Below are 21,763 nucleotides of genomic sequence, written 5' to 3' on the forward strand. Positions count from 1 at the left end.
GGTGGGGGTAGTACCACTGGTGCAAGTGGTGCAATCCAGGGCCAGGGTCAGGAGGCAACACAGGTCACCGGGGAGGGGCCTGTGCATGTCGCTGTCCCTGACCCTGTGACTGCACCACCATGCACCAGCAGGGAGGCCCCATCCCAGGCCCGTCCGCAGGTAGGGGAGAGTGCCTTGTCATCTGCCATTTCAGCAGGGTACGTGTATTTCGGGGGTGCGCGGGGAGTTCTACACTTGAAGGGCACCTGCCAGCAGGCCCCCACTCATGTCCCCTTGCACCGCCACCCCCCAGCAGTGCAGGGCACCTGCCAGCAGGCCCCCACTCATGTCCCCTTGCACCCCCACCCCCCAGCAGTGCAGGGCACCTGCCAGCAGGCCCCCACTCATGTCCCCCTGCACCCCCACCCCCCAGCAGTGCAGGGCACCTGCCAGCAGGCCCCCACTCATATCCCCTTGCACCCCCAACCCCCAGCAGTGCAGGGCACCTGCCTGTAGGCCCCCACTCATGTCCCACTCATGTCCCCCCCTAGACAAAATAAAGATGCACAGTCATGGCCCACTTCTACACCAAAAAATACCACATCGCGCCACCCCATTCTTGAGACGCAATGATTTCCCAATCCACCCCACACTGACATGCCTGTCTCAAGACACAAACCAAAACTCAACTATGTACATCAACACATGTCCATCACACACATACACTGGTTGGCATTGCCTGTGTAAATCCACAATTTCACATGCATCAACCCAATGAGCAAATCCCACACATAGAGCTAAAATATGAAAATGTATTATGTACATAAATAAATAAATGAAATGAAAGCATACCAAAATATCAAACATGAAATGAAAAGCATGTGAAAAAGATGAAAGAATGAAAATGATAAGCAATCCAAAAAAGTTTCAAAGAAAAACAGTCCAAACTCTCCCTCCACCAACGCAAATCCAAAAAAAGGCAAAAAAAAAGATATCCATTGTTTCATGTTCATAATGATAAATAAAAATGCGAAAGCAATCGATAGTCCAACTATTTGCAATAGATTGTCCTGAAAAAAAAAATTATTACTCCATGTCCATAATGAAAAAAAAAATCCAAATGAATCCATGATGTAACTATATACAATCCATTGTCCAAAATAAAAATCCATTAATCCATGTGCAAAAATCCCAAAAAAAAAACAATCCATTGTCCAACGATGTAAAGGGTCCATGAGCCCAACTAAACAAATGAAATCTACCTAAGAAACTACCTAAAAATATAACTATATACAAATGTGTGTGGCATTGTCCATTGACCACAAATAAAAGGAAAACGAAAAGGAAACCTAACTCTAAAAACTATTTACAATGGCAGCGGGCTAGTCCGACGGCTCACTTTTGGATGTCCCGGGCCAGGGCATCATCAAACTCCTGCTCAATGTCCTGGAGGCGGGCCTCTGTCCTGGCCCCGAGGTCTCGCAGGCCTGTTCCAACTCCCTGCGAGTTGCCTCGAGGCACTCTGCCCGCCTCAGGACCCTCCGCCCTGACAATCTGAGCTGTGCCTCTTCTGCCCGCTGCCGCTCTGCATCTATAGCATGGCCTAACCGCTGCCACACGTAAGACACTTCCAGTCCTGGGTCATCCTGCCCTCTGGCCGATGCCTGCCCCTCCGATGATGAAGGCCCCGAGCCATCATGGCTCCCACCTTGTTGCTGCTGCTGCTGTGCCGCTGCCTGTGCCCTGGCTCTTGCTGCCTGCACGTCCTCCTCTGGCTGGGGTGCAGTTGTTGATGTGGCCACCCCTGCTGGACGTCCGACTCCCAACAGTGGCATTGATGTGTCCTCCACCAGCCTGGCTGCAGGGTCAGAGGCAGCTCCACAGGGTACCCAGGTGATACATGAGTGGGAAGATGGCATGGAGTACGACTGGCACATAGGGGGCTCAGTTGAGGAGGGGGTCGGAACAAGGTCCAGAAAACGGAGGAATCTGGCCCTGGTGAGCTGTCCCAGTAGGTCAACGCGGTCAACGAGCCATTCGAGAAGACATGCAGTCTCCTCATGAAAAGACTGCAGGTCACCTCGCATGGCCCATTGACGCAACGCCACCCCACCCAGGACAGGCTCAACCCGGTCCCGGATAGCCACGTCCGTAGGGAGAGGAAGGCCAGTTGTTGTAAGAGGATCCCCTCCCTGAAAACGGGTCTGGATGTAGGCATCCCTGCTGGTGCGGGATGATGCAGTCACAGGATCGGGGACAGGAATACACACAGGCACCTCCGCGGTGGCCTGTGCTGCCTCCTGTCCCTGCCCCTGCACTGCACCACTAGCACCAGTGGAATCCCCACCTCCAGACCCCGTGTCTGTCCCTTGCACGGCCTCCTCCTCCACCAAACCCCCCACAAACCCCGGTTGACTCCATCTTCCAGCTTCCTCCGTCGAACCCTGTGGGTGGGGTCTCAGCTGCCCCTTATGCTGCTGAGGAGTCCAACTCCGACCTCCGCCTCTTGGACCTTCACTCGGCAGCTGCGGCCTGGGACGCGGCACCGGACTCCTCACTCCCCGACAAGATGACAACCTGGGAGGGGAGCCAGGCCTTGCGTCTCCGGCTGGCAGGATGATCCCTGATGCCGTGCTCCACAGCACCCTCTCCGCCCTCTTCTTCAGTTGACGCTGCAGACAGGGAGAGATAAAGCACAGGCATCAGGCCACTGTATAATGGACTGATACACACATGACAGTTGCACATGAGTGGCATTGCTTAACTACTGACACGGCATCACACTCCACGACACACATGTCATTTTAACTCACACACATGAACATTTCAACAGCAAAATTGCACCAGGCAGCACCATCCATGCACATACAACAGCATGAAAAGCCAAAGGTGAGCCTGACATCACATGCAACACAAGGAGTACACTAGACATGCACACACGCCACCACACTTACATGCATGTCTATATCTCCTCCAACTGTTGCAGTGATGAGATCGCCATACATGTCACATCTGCCATTCATCCTTCTACATATCAGTGTCACGTGCATCCATGTTGCATCACAGTTGCACGCTTGTCAGATACACATACATGCACATGTACACAGTGCAGATACATGCATTATGAACCACCATCAAGGCCACAACCATGCCAATGTACATACACAGAAATTCAAAAATGTGTGCTCCCACACCTGCATTTGCCCAGCATGCTTACCAACAGAAACACCATCAATGTGTCTCACAACTGAGAGGACTCACATGTGGCAGCCTCACGCCCATGTTCATAGACATCCCTACATGGCCCTACATAAACACATGTGCAACCTGCACACTACTGGTACACCACGACACGCACAGCGTACTATCAACATGCATGTACACTTACCGCTCAACTCCAGACGGGTATGCCTCTCAAGGATCTGGACGTAGAGCGCTGGGCATATGCGTTCCAGGACCCTCATTTGATGGTTCGACAGCTGGCCCCCGGCTCCCCTTGGCATCTGCTGCTTTAGCGAGGCGCCGGGCCTTGTTGAGGGTCCTGGACCTGAAGTCCTCCCAGCGCTTCTTGACATGATGTAAGTCGCAGACTGCCACCCCCTCCGCATTGATGGCAGTCACGATGTCCATCCAGACCCTGGTCCGTCTTTCATTGTCGGCATGCGAACTTCCAAAGAGGGCATCATACTGCCCCAGGACTTGCTCCACCAGGACACCAACTTCGGTGGCAGTGAAGCTGGTGTCCCTCTGCCTCTCTGGCTGGAGGTTGCCAGTGCGGCCAGATGGTGTTGTGCTGGACATGGCAACCCCAGAGGCAGGAGTGGGTGGGCAACTGGGTCCTGGGGCTGGGCTGTGGAGCGATGGAATCCCCGTCGGGAGTCTTCGGTTCCAGCAGGGGTGGTCACAGCAACTACACCCTTGGCTGACGTGTAGGCAGCAAATGGCAGGGCACGTGGGCAGCAGGCAGTCAGGCAGCAGCAGATGGCAGGTGGGAGCGTGCTCGGGACTCTGGGGGGCAGTAATTCAGCCTTTTGGGTAGGAGCGTTGTCTTCCGTGTGTTTTCACTTGGCCAGCTTGATACGGAGTGATTTGGCAAGTGAAAAAATTGCACGTCAGCGTGTAATTCGAGGAAAGGGCCTTCGCGCGTAAGTGTGTCAGCACACGCACACGATTTCATTGGACCAAAGGCGCTTAGCGCGTAAGCGCGTAAGTTACATTACGCACGCAGGCATTTCCCTCATAGAACGTGATGACAGAGCACACGTGGAAAAACTGCACGTACGAGTGTCATCGCCTTAGCGCGTAAGCGCGTAAGTTACATTACGCGCGCGGGCGTTTCCCTCATAGCCCGTGATGACAGAGCACACATGGAAAAACTGCACGTCCGAGTGTCATTGCGTGTAATTGGAGGAAAGCGCCCACGTACACGCGTATCTGACGTGTACGTGTGGGCCGGTTTAAAAGCTACGTGTAGGACGCCATTTCCTTGTACATGCTTTTCATGGAGAGCGAGTGGGTGAAATCTGTACTTCTTGTCGTTCACACGCGATTACTTCACAGCGTTTCTAGTTCGTACTCCCTGTTACCTCTGACAGCTCTTTTCTGAATTTTTGTTGGGCCTGTTTCCTCAAACAGAGTTCACTTCTCCTTTTGTCCTGTCTCCTCAGACAGCGTACAATTCTTCTTTTGGTGGGGGTGTTGCCAACGCGCACACACGCATATTTTTCACGTTCTTTTTCCAGGCAGATGGTGAGTTCCGCACGTACTTAGCAACTGTGCTTGCCCCGTGTGTCGCGTTCCCCTTCAGAGGTCATTGTAGGCTGCGTGCTTATTTTTGTGTTTCTGGGTGCCACAGCGTAGTGCGGGTTCATTTTTTCACGCACGTGGTCTATGAAGGGTTGTGTGCATGTTAATTTTTGATTTTGGGCTACCTGTGCGTTGCGTGACCCGTCACCTTCCCCCAGGGGTCACAGACAGCCTTGTTAGAGCACTAGGATATGAATTCCATCTAGTATCCTACCCCTTTGACCCCCAATTGCCCAGGACAATATTTTACTGCAACTCCCATACGCATAACAACATCAGTGCCATGGTTGGGAGGCGACCAAGCGGTAAGGGAGGCAAAGGTGGCCGACCTTCAAAAGGTGGGCGTGGTGGGTGCGGTAGGGGACGGTGCTGGGATTTGCAGGATGCCCCTAAACCCCCATGTTTGGAGGAACAATCAGGGACACCATGCCCCCCCCCATGGTTGAGGGAAACGTGGCTGACACCATCCCAGCTCAGCCCCTGTTGGACCAGCCCATTGTGGCACCTGACCTGGCACAGGATGACTCCTGGCTGACTTCCAGGTCAGCAAGTGTAGGCCACGTGTGGCGGTGCAAGTTGTTGTCACCAAGCCACGTGGATCTGGGGCAGCTATGTCATCTGCTGCCCCAAATATGCAGGGTGGGCAGGCTGCAGGGGCAGCTGCAGCTCCATCCGCCCCAGCTCTGACTCTTCCAGCCAGGACAGTGTCAGTCCAGGTCCATCAAACTGACGTTCCCCCTGCCAACATTACCCTGCAACCAATGCCTGCATCAAGACCTATGGTCATTGTGCATTCCCACACTCCTACTACCCAGTCCACTGGTGATTCTGCCCCTACTGACCAGAGCGACGTAAGCTCTGGCATGACAGGCTGAGACCCCAGACACGGCTACACACTCCGGTACCTCAAGGAAGCCTTGCTTTAATGAGGCGGAACTTGATGCACTTGTGTCCTATGCGTCGGCACATTGCCACGAAATGCTGGTGACTGCAGGGTCCAAGACCACAACTGGTCAACATAAGGCACACTGACAGATCATCGCCGACAGCATAAGTGCCCTTGGATTTGTGAGGCACACAGCTGATGATTGCTACAAGCGGTGGAATGACCTGAAACGCAGAGCAAAGAACAAGCTGGCCTCAAATCATGCCGCTACTCTGGTGACTGTCGGTGTGTCTCCACAAGAGGACAACAAACTCACTGTACATGAGTCTGTTGCTTGGGCCTTCGTCACAAAGGAACAGATCCAAGGTGTGGGAGAACTACCTGATTATGATGCATTGTCCGGTGTTTGCCCATGCATGTGTGTGTAATGCATGTGTATGTTGTTTGGGTGACGGGTTCTGATTGAGTGCCAGGTGAGGGTGTGTGTGCCTGAGTGGTATGGGTCACCCATGTGCTTCATCCAAAACATTCAGCGGCCTTAGATTTGGGTGTGACAGTATCCCTTCTGCCCACAGTAGTAATTTAGCGCAACATTACGGCATTTGCCCTTGAAGTGGCATCTTGCAACAACATTGTTTGAATTTTTCAGTGTTCGTTCAGGCTGATTGTTTAAATTCACCCACTTTTGCTACGCATTCCTCAGCCCTATTGTCACATTTGTGACATGTTTCTGTCATTGATGAACCCCACATTGGCCCACATGGGTTACCTTGTTAGGTGAATGATTTGACCATTCAGGCTGATTGAGTATTGGCCTGATCACATACATTTTTGGGGCATGTTTGAATGTGGAACATGATAGTTGTTTCCTGTCATGTTGAAGTGCACAACCATTGATGTGTACATCGGCCTGCAATCACTGTACTTTTGTACACTGGATGTGTTGCAGTGTGTGGCACATGGCTATTTTGTCACACTATGTAGCATTTTTCATCTCATCATGTCCATCTCACATGGATGGCTGACAGTACTCATTCACTGACATATGGATGTACTTGTGGAATGTACCATGGCTATGGTACATGCCATCTGTGTGATGGCATGTGTCATGTATGTGTATTGGACATGCCACTCACAGGCCAATGTGTGATGGCAGTGCTACCCAGCATGCAGCAAATGTGTTGCTCTTCCATCTTGGTGTCATCAGTGTCTGCCTTTTGCCTCCCCTTCCAACTCAGTGACAGTGCCTGCATGGGAGGGTTAGAGTCATGTGGGACATGTGTAAATCATGTACTGGTTCTGTAGCTTGTCAGGCCTATTTGTGTGCTATGGTGCTAATGCCTGTTTCCATTTTTTGTCTTTCATGTTTTTGCAGGGGATGACGCACTTGATGCTGTTGAGGTTGAGGAGATGGTGCAGACCCAGGAGGGATCTCAGGCACGACCAGGCACCAGTGGGGGACGTGGTGTGGTGGTGGGTGAGAACCCAATCTTGCTGCAGACCATTCTGTCCAGGGGTGTCTCTGGGTGCACCTCCCCAGACCTCTATTCAGGTGCTGATTCGGATGATGAGACCTATGTGCCGTCGCAGGTAAGTGTTTCTGGCAGGGATTCTGTTCTGTCCAACCCACCTGCACCAGGGGTAGAACCCTCTATGGGGATGTCAGTGTTGGTAAGTCCGCCTTTGGCTGTTACGGATGCAGGGTCACACTCCACAACATATGATCCTGTTCCTGGGCCAGCAGATCAGAGGGGGAATGCAGTCCTGCAGCCTCAGGCAGTGCCGGCACACCAAGGCGCAGATCGCCTTGCCCCAAACAGGTGTGGTGCCCGCCGACGCGGTGGCTGTACGCCACCAGGCAATACCGCATGGGAACAATCCATGTACGGTATGCCAACCCAACAGGCAGCATCAGTTGAGATGATGGCTCAAGCAATGGAGAGGGTGGCCACTTCCATTGTCCCCCCTGAAAGGCAGATGGAGCAACTACAGCAGACAACAGACTCCATTTGCCAATCACACAGGGAGGACATGTTGGCGTCCAACAGGGACAGACGGGCAGCACTGGAGACTCTACGCCAATCGATATCAATAGAGTCCCAGGGCCACAGGGAAGCCCTGAGGGTAGAACTCCATCACCTCAGGGAGACTCTTGTTGACCTTGAGGCTTCCACTAACTTGAGGACAGAACAGCAGCTGGCGCGGCTCACACGTTCGCTCTCAGCTGAGATGCAGGCAACTCGGGAGGAGATCTGGGCATCACGTCAGGTGGTGCATGGGGATCTCTGCACTATAATCCTCCAGAATGAGACCTTCCACACCCGCATGCTTGCTGCTATGGAGGACCATACCAGGGCCTTGCGTGGGCTGCCTCCCATAGCACCACCACCTCCTGTGGCAGCAGCAGAGGGTGATGAGAGCGACAGCAGCAGTTCTCCCACATTGGCATAGCCGTGCAGGCCATGAGCCCATGGAGGTGTTTTTTTTCCCAACATCCACACAGGTGGCTGTTGGTGCGGACCCTGCCCTCGGACCTCCTGGGTGGCCTCCCCCTCATCCCCCGGCCCCCACATGGCCATTTTTTATTTTTTATTTTTTATTTTTTTTTACAGTGTGTTGCCTTGTGTGGCTCCCGTGGGCATCCACTGTATTCCGGCTGGGCACATGCAGGCTTGTCCTGAGTTTGGGTTAGATGCTTGGGTTCGTGAGACACACACCCCTCCTGCTTCCCGTTTCCATGGGCTTGCAAAGGGTGTGCCCAAGTGACAGTGACTTACACAGTGACGTTGGACTCCCATGAGCTGTGTGGGCAGTCTGTAGTCAATACTGTTTATACATTTCTAGTGGATATTGTTGTTGTATTGTAAACTGCATGGTGTATTGATATGTGCTTGTGCATCCATGTCTTCCTCCTAATTTGCAGGTTCATTCCTCATGTCTTCACAAGGCCGTCTACCTTGGAGATGGAGTTCATGTTGTAAGCAGTGCACTTAAACATTTGCGTGGCAGCAACACTGTACAGTTGGAAGTGGTCGATGTGCTGGCATAATCAGGTTGTAAGACTACCAATACTTTAACTTAGTACTGTCATGTTTATGTTATGTTTGAGGTTGTGTAGCTGCATTGTATTGTTGGTAAGTATTTGGTCATGTGTGTTGTTAGTTCTACATTACTGGGAGCATATTGTGTGTGGCCAGGTTCCATTAGGGACACTGTACTTTGTGACACTTGTGTCATGTTTTGGGGATTGCTCTCACATAGCATGACATGCCATGGTGTGTTGGGTGGCGGTGCTGGGGAGGGGTTGGGTGACATGGCACTGTTGTCATGTTGTATTTTGCAAGGGGGTAATGAATTTAGCAGCATAGAAGTGTGTGTTTTGATGACACAGCATTGGTGGTGTTTGTGTAGGTAGGGATGCACACATTGTAACACGTCCAGGTGACCAATCTCAGGCTGGTATGGTTGTGACAGTTGACTGTCCCTTATGTCATTATCATTGACTGTCAGATGGTATGTGCCAGGGCTCTGTGCACTCCACAGGGGTGTGATTTTAGGTGAAGTAATTAGCCACCAGCTGCGTACGGGCTGCCTCACCCCGTTCCCTTTCCCCTCCCATGCACAGCAGGCGTGCATGTGGTTGGGGATGTGGGGGCACCACCATGTCCACGGGCAGGCCCCGGCGTGTTGCAACGTTGTGCAGGACACATGCTGCCACTATGATCCTGCACACTACTGGGGGAGCCTACAACAGCTGCCGGCCAGAACGGTCAAGGGAGCAAAAGCGTGACTTGAGCACTCCGAATGTGCGCTCCACTATGCCCTGGGTTGTAATGTGGGCTGTGTTGTATCTTACCTCGGGTGGCGTAGTGGTGTTCCAAATTGGCGTCATCATGTGGGTGCTCAGAGGGTAGGCACTGTCCCCTGGGGAGGTGGTGATGGGTATCATTAGTGGGGTTGTGACATTACTCAGTATCTGGCATGCATGCATATACTCATCGCCATGCCGTCCAACTTTTAGGTCCCGGTTTAGGGTTGACATTCTGTAAATAAAACTGTCGTGGGTGGACCCTGGATAGTTGGCATATACTGAGGTGATGATTCCCTTGGCATCACATACTACCTGGATGTTGATGGAATGCCAGTGCTTGCGGTTTCTATAGATGTGCTCTGATGCCCTGGGGGGACGTAGAGCCACATGGGTGCAACCAATGGCACCTAGGACTTTGGGAAATTGTGCCACCCCGTAGAAATCCTGGACAGCAGCCTGCCTTTCTGCAGGTGTTCTGGGCAGGTATATGTGCCTGCGGACTGATGGGCGTGCAGTCATGATGGCCAAGACCTGGTGTAGGCAGCGTGACTGCATGGCCTGTGACACCCCCCCCCCACTATAGCACTTGTCCGCTGAAATGATCCAGTGGCCAAGAAGTGCAGTACATTGAGGACCTTCTCCAGGGGGCTGAGTGCTTGGGAGCACAGGGTGGGTGATGTGAGGTCATCCTCCCACTCACTCACCAGGTCGAGTATTATGTGAGGTGGAAACCTGTACCTCCCATACACCTGGTCATCAGGCATCCCAAAAAGGCTGGTTCTGGGTGTGAAAATTCTGGGTCTGACTATCCAACTCCTCCTGTGGTATCCCACAACCACTGCTGCTAGGAACGGTATATTCATCCTGGCGTCTGAGCTTGTTTGTTGTTTGCGCGCACTTTTATGCTGCGCGGGTCCTCGTACGCCTGCTTCCTGCTGGCGTACGTGTTTCCGGATTAGCGCGTCTTTTTTGGAGCACGCATTAGCCCCGTTCGAATCCATGAATACGTGTTTTGAACGTGCGTGTGGGCGTTCCGCGCATTTGCCTCCTGTACTTCCCCCGTGACGCCCACATTTTCACGCGTTGTTCCCCATTCCGCGTGTCACGCCCTCTGTTCCTCCTACTTTTGTTGTGTGTGGCGCGCTATGTGCGATTTCGCTGTGTACGTAGAGCACGCTGTTTGGAGACGTGTGCGCCACGTAGAATTTTGGCGCACATCCTGGGATTTACACACGCACAGACTTCCATGAATCGCTGTGCGTGGGTTTCGCTGCGATTTTTGCACTGGCACTGCGATTTGCACGCTTTCGCATGCTTGCGCTGAAAATTTCAGCGCACATTAATTCCATGAATCGGCCTGTAAATCTTGGACGGAAGGGCTGCATCTGCCCTGTGGCCCATATGTACTTCACCATTCAATGCCAATATCTTGTCAGAACAATCTGTGAGCGAAAATGTTCTGCTATAAAATAATGCAGTTTCCTTCACTTTCATGTTGGCTCCCATTGCAAGTCACACAGCCCTAGGTAAAAACCTGCACAGCAATATTGTTGCATCGTTTGTATTTGTGTTTACTGGAACATATACATCGCTTTCTCCAAAGCATGATATAGACAGTAGAAAAACTGTACAATTAAATTGAAGATGCACTGAGCTAAATCAATAAAATATGAGAAAAAGAAAACATTCATTTTGTGATAACAAGAGGGTCTTCAATCGTGTACGAAAGATATGGGGAGAATTGGAGAATAAGAGGAAGCACGAGGAGGCATAGGGACTGGGAGTAAGTGCAATTATTCAGATAGATGAGAGCAGGGAGAAGAGAATAAAGAAATGAGGGCAGAGAGGAAAGGTGTGGCAAGACTATGAAGACATTCAAACACAATACAGAGAAACTGATGACGAATTTGAGAGGCAAAAGAGAGGAAGAGCGTGAGGCAAGAGAGGAAGAAATAGGAGCACAAAGGGGTAGAGAGAACATATGTCAAATAGAAGCATATTAGACTGAACCGAGTGGAGCAAGAAGGGAAGCAGGATGGCCAATCAGAAGGGCAGGACAGTATTCAAGGCGAGAAAATAGGAGAGGCTGCAGAATTAGTTTGTTATTTTGCAGCACTACATGCTGTGACTGAATGTATTCAAACACCAAGAGTGCTATGTTGTGCACCACTGTTATTTCTTGAAATATTAATTCAGAAAGGTTAGAATCTTAATGAATGCCAGTGTGGAGCACTACAGAGAAAAGAGTCCCTGGGCCAAGGACCCCAGGAAATCTATACTGTATACCCAGAGAGACTCTCTGAGTACGGCATGCTCACTTGAAAGGTCAAAAAGAACCTTTCTTTTGAATATGCATCAAGACTTTAGAATCTAATTTATATGAAAATACCAAGAGCTAGAATGATTATATTCACAATATTGATGATGCAAGGGTTTTAATACATATAAACATAAAAAGCGAAGAGAACAGATATTCATGCAGCCAATACATTTCGGACAGAGTGTATCATCAGGGCTGATTCTGTATGCACACAAAGGAACATCGCAAAGGAATATCAAAAACAGGGAGCACATCAAACCAGGAAAAAAGAAATTATTTCTTCAAGTAAACAGAGGCTTACTGAACACTGTATAAAAAGTGTAAAAGAAAAAAATGTTCATACCTGTGTCAACTCTAACTGGATACAAGATAAAGAATCATTAAAACAAGGCCTAGAGCTAATACTGTGTGTATGGAAAAAAAACACACGTCAGAAAAATATAAAATGTGCATTAAAATGGGGAGTATGAAAAACTAGGCTGGACAAAATGGAAAAAATTAAGGAAAAAACAAGAAAAAACAAAAAAGAGCAAATGTACCTTGGTCTGTGGTGCACTTGCTGATCCCAGTTCATTTTGTAAGTAGTTCTAAGGGACGCACTATATGTTTGAACTGGAAGAACTGAAGAAAGGCGAGCCAAGAATCTGTCACTAAGTGGGAACAGGTACTAAACAGTGTTCCCTAAATCAAATTTTGTTAACTATACAAGAATTATGAACAAATCTAGACAGTACTGTCCAAGACGTTAAAGGTATACAAGGGTAGCTTGAAGGTTTAATTGGTAGATAAGAACTGGATGCAACACTTCTATCCATTAATGAGAAATGACAAAGCACAGTTAGCATAAAGGAAAATTAGAACATTTAGGAGAGATACCTTTGATTACCTCAACAACAAGGTCTACACATGGATGTATAAATGGATGGATTCATTTAGAGGTAATACCCGATGACAACATAAAACCACACACAATAGCTCACCCATTCTACCCTCCACTGACTCATAAGGCCGATATGAACAGAGAGACAGTTCAGAGGAAAGGAGTGAATTAGTAGTAGAGAGTGGTAGTAGTGGAGAAGAGAAGTGTTATTAGTAGTGGAGAACAGAGGTATAGTAATAGTGGAGAAGAGACGTAGTGGTACTGATGGAGTGGAGAAGCGGTGGTAGAGAGGAGAGAACAGTAGTAGCAAGTGGGCAGTAGAAGTGAAAGGGAGGAGGTAGTCATAGTGGTGAATGGAGGCACAGTGAGAAAAGGGGAGTGGAAGGAGGAAAAAAGTTAATATTTAAGGGTGAAGGGAGGAAGGGAGTGTGAGGCATCTGTGGGGTGCATTCAAAGGCCCCAAACTGAAGTCTTTTTCACATGAAAAGCCATTTTATTCAGAACTGACACAAAAACGGCTTTGCTTGTGGCTGCAAGTGAAAACTGAAGGTCCTTTAACCTGAAAAGCAGGATTTTTAAAAATTGACCCGAGAAAACGGCTTGACATGTGTATTTGCAGTTTAAATGCGAAAAATTTACCAGTGCTAACAGGAAAAAAGTCAGGGAAAAAGACATGGTGCGAGTTGACAAAAAGTAATGTGTATTATGTTTTGCATACGAAATACCAGTGACATTTGAAAAGCCACTTTGCTTTCCAAGGAACAGTTTCAGGCAGGCCAAGGTAAACCCTTTTAGCTTGTGGGTGGGCAAACTTCACAAAGAAATCCCCCACTGCAAGTGTGGATGTTACAACCCCAGCTAATTACATTTTCAAAAAAGTGTGTCCTGCTAAAGGTGTAGACATCCCAGTGTTCTCCAGATTTGGAAGTTTTGAAGGCAATGATAGCAGGACAGTTCCCCCTTGGCTAAGGCATGACTAAAAGGTGTGAAGACTGGGGGCTACAACTTCAAAGAGCAAACAGCCAACTTCAAAGAGACTCATAAAAAAAACTCTGGTCACAGGCTGGCCCAGGGAGAAAGATGGCTGGATGAAGCAGATCTCCCATTGGCTGAACATACAAATAAACTATTAATTTAAAAGGACCATTATAACCCCTTTCCCAGCAACCATAAGGCAGATTTTCTTCAATTTATGTAAAATAAATTTAGGTAATTTCCAGGCGATTTTGGATATGTAAAATTCATGCACCTATGAATTAGGGAATTGTACGCGCCAGTTAAGTTAGGTTCCTGGCTGATCTGGAAATGTCCCGAATGTAAGAGTTGTTGAACTGGTGAAGAGTAACATTAGGAATATGGGTAGGAAATTACATGCTCAGAACTGTTATGTTTTCTGAGGAAATAGCAGAAAATGGCCACACGGCCACACAACACGGTGCAGACCTGGCTGTCATCTTATTTCATTCCCCATGATTAGCTGAATCGGAAAATATGTATTATATGGTAGTTATTAGAAAGATCATTATTTTTTGCCACATAACTAGAATTTTGCAAAAAGGTGACATGAGAACAAATGGGGCTTGTACATTAAGGTGCCATATATCTGCTCCAGATCCCTAAAGCAATCCTGACTTGGAGACTGGGCTTGGGAGGAGAGAGAAGGGTAACTGTCCAATCCTATTTGTGTGACTTCTTGCAGGGTACCCGCCAACCCAAGATTGTAACTGCTATATAAAGGGGACTGTAGTAGGAGGAAGAGACAGGGCTGCTGAAATTTACCATCAAAATAGTGCTGATGCAACTTACAATTTGACAGCTGCAAAGAAACACCAGAGGAGATTGCATCTGGGTGGAGTTGTCTATTGTTAGGAAGGCCTAAATGCTGACTGGGTCCTATGGTGGAGAGCAGGAGGCCATCCTTGAGAGTGGAGTGACTAGACTCCTGCCCTTTCTTTCCAGATGGTCCTGACCTGCAGCTGTCTGGCCTGCACTTTAAACAGAGGATGTCTATGTAAGTAGGGCTGAGTCCTGGGAAACCAAAAGGTGGGAAGTCTGCATGCCTTAAATCCTTTCCCTTTATAGGGGTTGGTGGGGATAAAACTGTTTAGATCCTTAGCCTATTTAACTAAAAATATTAATTTAATTAATTCCCCATTTGGTGGACCACTACAGGGTAATTTATGTTAAAATTTGAAATTAACAAAGTTCACTTCCCAGTGTGTGCTGTAAAACAATAGCCTTTAATTTAATTGGATAATCCTTTTTTGTCCTGTCGACCCTTAAATAAGTCCAATCTCTTTGTCCAACGTCCCCCTATACAAGCCTTTCATTGGAGGGGTCTTAAATCAAAAATCCCCCAAATCATTCCAATTTGTCTATTGGACTTCCCCAATACAGACCAAAGTAAGGGGAATCTAAAAAACAAACTGCTAAATCACCCGGTGTTTATTTTAAACCAAAAGTGTGGGTGAAATCATAATTGCTGTATGTATTTGTACCAACCTTGAAACCCTACTGCTAGCTTTTGAGGCGCACAGGAACATCGAAATTGTGCAGCACTACATCTATAAATGTGTTCACTGACCAGCGCTAATTATTTCTTGAAGTGAAATTTGTAGAAAGTAAAGAATTGTGATTTGAGTTATTTTCAACTCACTTTTCTGATTTATTTATGTTGAGAGAAGTTTATTGTGTTGTGCCACAGATAAAGTGGTGTTTGACATTTTTGTGCAAATTTCTATTACTTTAAATTTAAATAAATACAAATATATTTCCTGTACACTGGCCTGGTTCCTGGCTCATTGTTAGCTCATGGGGCATGGCCCCCCAAGGGGCATGATATGTGCCTGAAGTAGGGTTGAATAAAAGAATCAGTTAAACAGTTTGTTGTGTGACACCTTGAGTGGGGAGGGAACGAACTCCCCATGTTGAGCGTGGCCTCTCAATGAACTGTTACACATCGGAGGGTCAGAAGTTCGGTGAGGAGGACAAGAAGGTAGGATGGAAGGACAAGGTGAGACTGCGTGTGATCAGCCTGGATGCTTCCAGATGAGCGAATGCAAGTCACTGGCCCTTATTCCCTCTAGAGGACTAAGCAGGAAGGTTCCATGTGTTAATATCCCCACAAAAATATCCCCATAAATTATTCCCACTAATAATATCGCCTGTGGACTTACCACACAACCATATATATGGCGATATTATTGGTGGGGATATTACCTAATACCAGCAGGAATAGTGTAGGGATAGATTAAAAAGTAACTGAGGGAGTCAGTAAGCCAATGCTTTAGGGAAACCGTTGCAGCATTAGCCCAAAGAAAAGAGACAGTATGGGTTACCAAGCCATAGCACTAACCAGGGTTTATGGACACCTGAGCTAGTTTGGATAACCTAGGGGAGACAAGAGATAGAGGGACGGGCCTAGTGGCAACATCCAAAGCCCTTTTTCCATGAACATTACTTGATTCTAACCAAGTTCACTACTGTTGTAAATCAACTAATAAACACCCTTGAATATTCTCACATCGTCTGAGTGCAGCTTGTTGACACCCCGTTACAACTTATTAAGGGAAATACTCACAAGTGAAGTAGTCTTGAGGCACGTTCCTGGCCCGAATGCGTGCAGCCGGTCCATCGTACATGTGGAAGAAATTGATGTTGCTAAAGTAGTTAGTCATGTACTCCAGCTGTTCACAGTAGGTTTTATCCATCCCTGAATCAAAACAAAAGCAGGAAACCCTAAAATAGTGAATTCCCATCCTGGAAAGTACATAGATGATTTAATGGTCATTTCAGATCAATGATTGGGAACAAAATGCTCCATCAATAAAGAGATTTAATATCGGGCATTAGTACAAGACCTAATTGCACTATTTATTTACAGTCACATGAATCAAAGTATTCAGTCAATTGATATTATTGGAGGCAGGTCATTTACTTCTGATGTCCTTTTTATAGAAACAAGGTAGCAGGGAGCTACGTTTGACAGAAAACCTTACCAAAGCCCATCAGTCTTGTTCCAAGCAGTAGCTTATAAATCACCCTTGATAAATTGGGTGTTAAAACAAGAGGTTATTATGAAGGTGGAGAAGGGGTGATATGGAACTCTTCTCCTCTTAAATAAAGTTAAGAAGGCAGGCAAACTCTTGTCAAAACAGGAAGTGGAGTGAAAAGCAAAGCGGGCTGCATGCATGCCCCACGGCACACAACGAGAGAACACCTGTGCCAAGATTGGCTACGGAAACATCAGCCACAGTAAAGTGATACTGAGCCAATCAAAATAACACATTGTTATTGTCACCACCGAACACACAATGAGGCCCTTAGAGTCAATGAGCAGAAGATGGCGTCCCGTTCCTAATGTATTTGGTGAAACTTCAGAGTCTTGCTGCTGCTTCACATTTATTAGATTCCCTCTTTTGTGGGGATGGCATGTATTAAATAATTTTGCTAATCAAACCTGTTACTAAATTGTTCCCACAGTGCAAATATCACTTCATTCTGTGGACAACTGGATTCCCCAAAAATCACTCATAAATCCTGACTCCCTCCAATTGGCCGCATCCTCGTAGGGTTGTGATTGAGCGCAGACCTGGCTTCGGGAAGCAACAGAGCACTTTACAATCATAGGGGAAAGAACAAGGTGTGTGGAACAAAGAAATAAGGGTGTGGGGAGCTAGCAACAGTGAAGGCGGGAGGTGGGCAATTTGTCAGCAATGGATCTACAAGCAACCAGAGAAGAAAACAGTAAGGATCACATCAGCCTCTTTCTACTGCTCTGCCCACTGCAATGACAGTTGCTTTTCTCCCTCGGCCAGCATCAAAAGATGATATATCAACAAAATTGATAACTTAAATGTGCAATGGAATTGCTTGAGCCATTGCTTCTTAGCTACTGACGCTAATACTTTTGTGCCATTTCTTGCTGCTCCACGCTGTTACAGAAACATATTCCATCAGTTCATCTCAACCCTGACAAAAGCAGCTGAGCTCAAACTCCTAGGACACTTCCACTCTGCACAAAGTGGCAAGCAACGCCTCATTGGCTACAGGCATGCTGTGCTCGCGGGTGCCTTGCATTCAGCCTGGGCAGACCTGGCAGAATGAAATGCACCCCCGGCACAACTCGGAGTTTGCCGGTCCGGTAACAACGGTACCGGCAAGCATGCCAGTACCGTTGTTACCGGACCGGCAACCTCGTAATGAGGCCCATTGGGTTCTATCTGTGAGTTATAGGTTGGGCCTCTGGAAGCAGCTTACAAGGGGTCCACATACAGGCATTCCCTCTTCAACATAGATTGATTAATACATTAATCTTTTATAATGTACTTTAATACTGCAGACTAGCCTCTATGGACAGGTTCAGGATTCGAGCATGGGTCGTTTTTGCTTCTCAGACAAACGTGTTGCTACTAAACTATCCTCCTGGCTTATTATTCAACAGCCATTACCCAAATGTCTATGTCTGGGGCCTCATCACGAGTTGGGCGCTAACCCCAGTGGTATTACTGCTGGGGCTATTAGCCCTACTGCCAAACCCCCCTGCGCTATTAGCGCTTGATCACAGGTTTGGCGGAATGGTAAGCCCCCATTCCCCATTGGGCCCATTTGGGAATTTTCCATTCCCCATTGGGACCAATGGGGAATGTTCGGTGATATTACCTCCAGTAATAGCGCTGAAAATCAACAAAACCACTGCAGATTTGGCCCCAGCTCAGAGCTGGGGGTAAATCCAACAACCCAATGATATGGCGGACCCTTAAATGCACCGCCGCTTTTAACGGTTACCGCCAAACTCGTGATGAGGCCCTTGGTCTGCTATATTTTGCCATTAGCTTGTGAACAATCACCACGGTTCTGCATTTGGATCTTATAAAGCCACATGAAGGTGAAAAATCCTTTCGACGCCTATGGTGTTCTCCCGGTCTAAAGTTGCCAACCATGGGTGACAGTGGTAGGCAATCCACAAACATAAGTGACTCATATAATGCTTCTTTTGGGACAGATTGAGAGAGTTCATTAAAACAGGTCTTTGTACATCTGAAGAATCTGGGTCAACCAATGTTAATAGTCTGGGATTCTAATGAACTTTCTCCCTGATGCTCAGTTTCTGCGTTAAATTGTTAGGTTTTTTTCTTTCCATCTCAGAGCAGAGACTCGGTTACCATGTCCTATGCCCTTCTTTTCTATAGCGTTAGGAAGATTGCCCTCTGTGGCTACTCATTTCTAAAGCTGATTTCTTTTCTCTCCCTATGCCTCGCATTTCACTGCAGTTCTGTGACGGATGGGCATTGGGTAGAGAAAGGAAGGATCATGGACAGATAGAGGGATGTTCAAACATGTGCACATATTCACAAATGTGCATCTCATTCGAGTCCCAACTTAACTGTTGATTTACCCATCCATGTATTCCTATCCTACATTTTAGTTTGTATGCACACTTGCCCAGTTTTGTCCAGGTCTGTCAGCTCTATGTCCCTCGCCCATAAAGACACTTAGAATAGCTGCAGGTGCCAAAGCAGAACAGAGCTAACAAAGCTAACATCCATGGAAACTTCAAAACACAATTTCTTATTTTACTAGGGATGAATGAGGAACAGGGAATGTGCGTCAAGTTTCACCAAAGAGTTAGCATAGACCATCCCTTCCCTTATATGACCGGCCCACTGACACATAAAAGGGAGGGTGATCTATGATGTTTGTTGAAGCAAAGTCAAGCCGACTCCTGCTCATCATCATGTTTAATCATCTTGACACCTCCCATCTACCACACTGTTTTTTTTAAAGGCTATCAAATAGAACTGATCGAATTTTTTCTTTAATCAGGAAAACATACGACCTGGATCAACACTGCAGCAGTGTAGACTGGCCCATTAGGGTGGTGGCGGCAGTGTCCCACGTCCTATCAGGTGGTACAGTAAGCGAAACAATGCCCAAGAGTGGCAGGAGGTCTGGCATGGCCCTCGCACTCATGGGTAGTGTCTCCCTGTATTGTGGGTGTGTGCTGGGGATGGCTGGAGGAGCCATCCACAGAACACATGCACAAGAAAGCTTCCTCCCAGGATTGCAGAGCAGTTCTCGCAAGCCAGGGACAAGTGGGAGCGATGGGGTGCTAACATTGGAGTGTCCTCATTGCTGAATTAAGACCTAGATCCCTCCCCCACTCTGTCTTACACACAGGCCAAGGATCAGACCGCACACCTCTAGTCCAACCTGTACTGAAGCATGGAGAGGGCAGGGGATTAAGGCAAGGACCCTATGCAAGGTCAGTCCCCTTTTAGTCAGGGCAGGTACCCTAGCCCAGTCCAGCAGGTGGTAGGTCTAGCATAGCGAGGCTCTCTGCCTGTTTCTGTTGATGTCAGACGTTCTGGTGCTGCCATGCTCATTGGCATACTGAGTGAGTCGAGCAGGAAACAGGAGGAAATTGCTGCCAGTGTATGTAGGTGAGAGAGAGAGAGAGAGAGAGAGAGAGAGAGAGAGAGAGAGAGAGAGAGAGAGAGAAAGAGTGTGTGTGTGTGTGTGTGTGTGTGTGTGTGTGTGTGTGTGTGTGTGGTGTGTGTGTGTGTGAGAGAGAGAGCGTGAGAGAGCGGATGTAACTGTGCCTGAGAGCAGGTGTTCTAATGTCATAGAGGATAGGTATGCTTGTGAAAGTGTGCACATGTGTGTTTGTGTATGAGGGGTACTGTGTGGGAACATATACGATTTATACAGGGCAATGAGGGCATACACAGTTCACACAGGCAACATGATAATGACTTACGGAAGCAATGGCAGTATAACGTGTGGGCACAGGCAACGTGATGAAAATGTACAGTGTGAATGCTGGCCTTTATTGTGGGCACAGACATTATGATGATTTGCCCCTGCAGTACTGCTATATATTGAGCTGCACCAGCATGACAGTGTGTCCTTACAGTTGAATACTGACATATATTGAGCACAACCAGCATGACATTGTGCTCTAACAGTGGCATGCTGGCATATATTGACAACAGTTTCAATATCGCCATCAGTCGCCCATTGATAGACAAATTAAACGGAGCAAAGAGCTCTCGGTTCTAATGCCATGCATCCCAATCTGGAGAGACAACACAAGATCCTTTACACTGAGAGGTGTGCCACCTACCCAGAGCAACCCCACAGGTCAGAGTTGTATGCCTTATTAAGTATACCTCTCCACAATAAAAGTCTCACAGTAGTTGGTACTGGAACCAAACACCTTGATCTGTATTTGTGGGACCTGGGGCACTACACGAGTGTGCGTCAAAGCGAGAATAAAAGATTGGCTAGACCCCCGCTTGTTTTCAAAACAATTTGTGCATCATTATAAGTTTGGAGGCATGTGACACAGAAATACTGCCAAACAGTAGCAGCATTACCGTATGTGGTAAGCATGCAGTAACTTGAGGTGTATGCATGATTGCAAGTCAAGTGGACTATTTAGTTGTTTCCCATTTTGAAGTCCTCTGGGAAAATGCCATGTAACTGCATGTGGCATGAACCCATGTAGTAATATCACATGTCGGGAGGATTTTGTGTTGCAATAATCACCACCACACACACGTAGGTGGATTTGAAGAGTTTCAGTTTTGAAACTTGGAATTTGGAGGAGCAGTAACACATGCAGTATTTCCAAATACTCCATGTTTTACTGTCAAACTCGTAATCTGGCCTTTAAAGCTTGCATGTATCATCTGATCACCCATCCATGCATGATCACACAAGAGACATATATCATGAAGATATATAAAAAAATAAAAGCCATCCAACTGTGACCAATAGAGTTCTGCTGGATAGGTGGAACACCACTAGCCATCTAGGGTCTTTAATTGCTTCTCTAAAATAGGGTTACAAAGATGTAATTAGAACTAATGTCTCTTTTTTCCATGTCTCTATCTATTCATGGGTGCCTGAGGATAACATTGGAACTGCACTGACAGGCATGATCGCTCTCATTCTTGAAGCCACTCATACCATTGCAAGTTGTTGAAGTCACATATGGTTAGATCGTATGTTCTCTTTTTGCCTAGCCCCTGTGTTGCTAGTCTTGTTTCCATTGCGTCAGGCGAGAGGCGTTCTACT

The 21,763-nt window shown here is 47.7% G+C and overlaps 1 protein-coding gene across 2 annotated transcripts in view; it reads right to left on the reverse strand.

Annotated features, from left to right (window-relative positions):
* ENPP3 (ectonucleotide pyrophosphatase/phosphodiesterase 3) overlaps nucleotides 1–21,763 on the reverse strand; it is a 759,459-nt gene that overhangs the window by 289,492 nt on the left and 448,204 nt on the right. For both annotated transcript variants that reach the window (XM_069606685.1, XM_069606686.1), the window contains exon 13: nucleotides 16,263–16,394. In XM_069606685.1, coding sequence (XP_069462786.1) covers nucleotides 16,263–16,394 — 132 coding nt within the window. The remainder of the gene's footprint in view (nucleotides 1–16,262; nucleotides 16,395–21,763) is intronic.

The sequence above is a fragment of the Ambystoma mexicanum genome, chromosome 4p (assembly GCF_040938575.1).
Source record: "Ambystoma mexicanum isolate Mex_15411 chromosome 4p, UKY_AmexF1_1, whole genome shotgun sequence".
Classification (NCBI taxonomy): Eukaryota; Metazoa; Chordata; class Amphibia; order Caudata; family Ambystomatidae; genus Ambystoma; species Ambystoma mexicanum.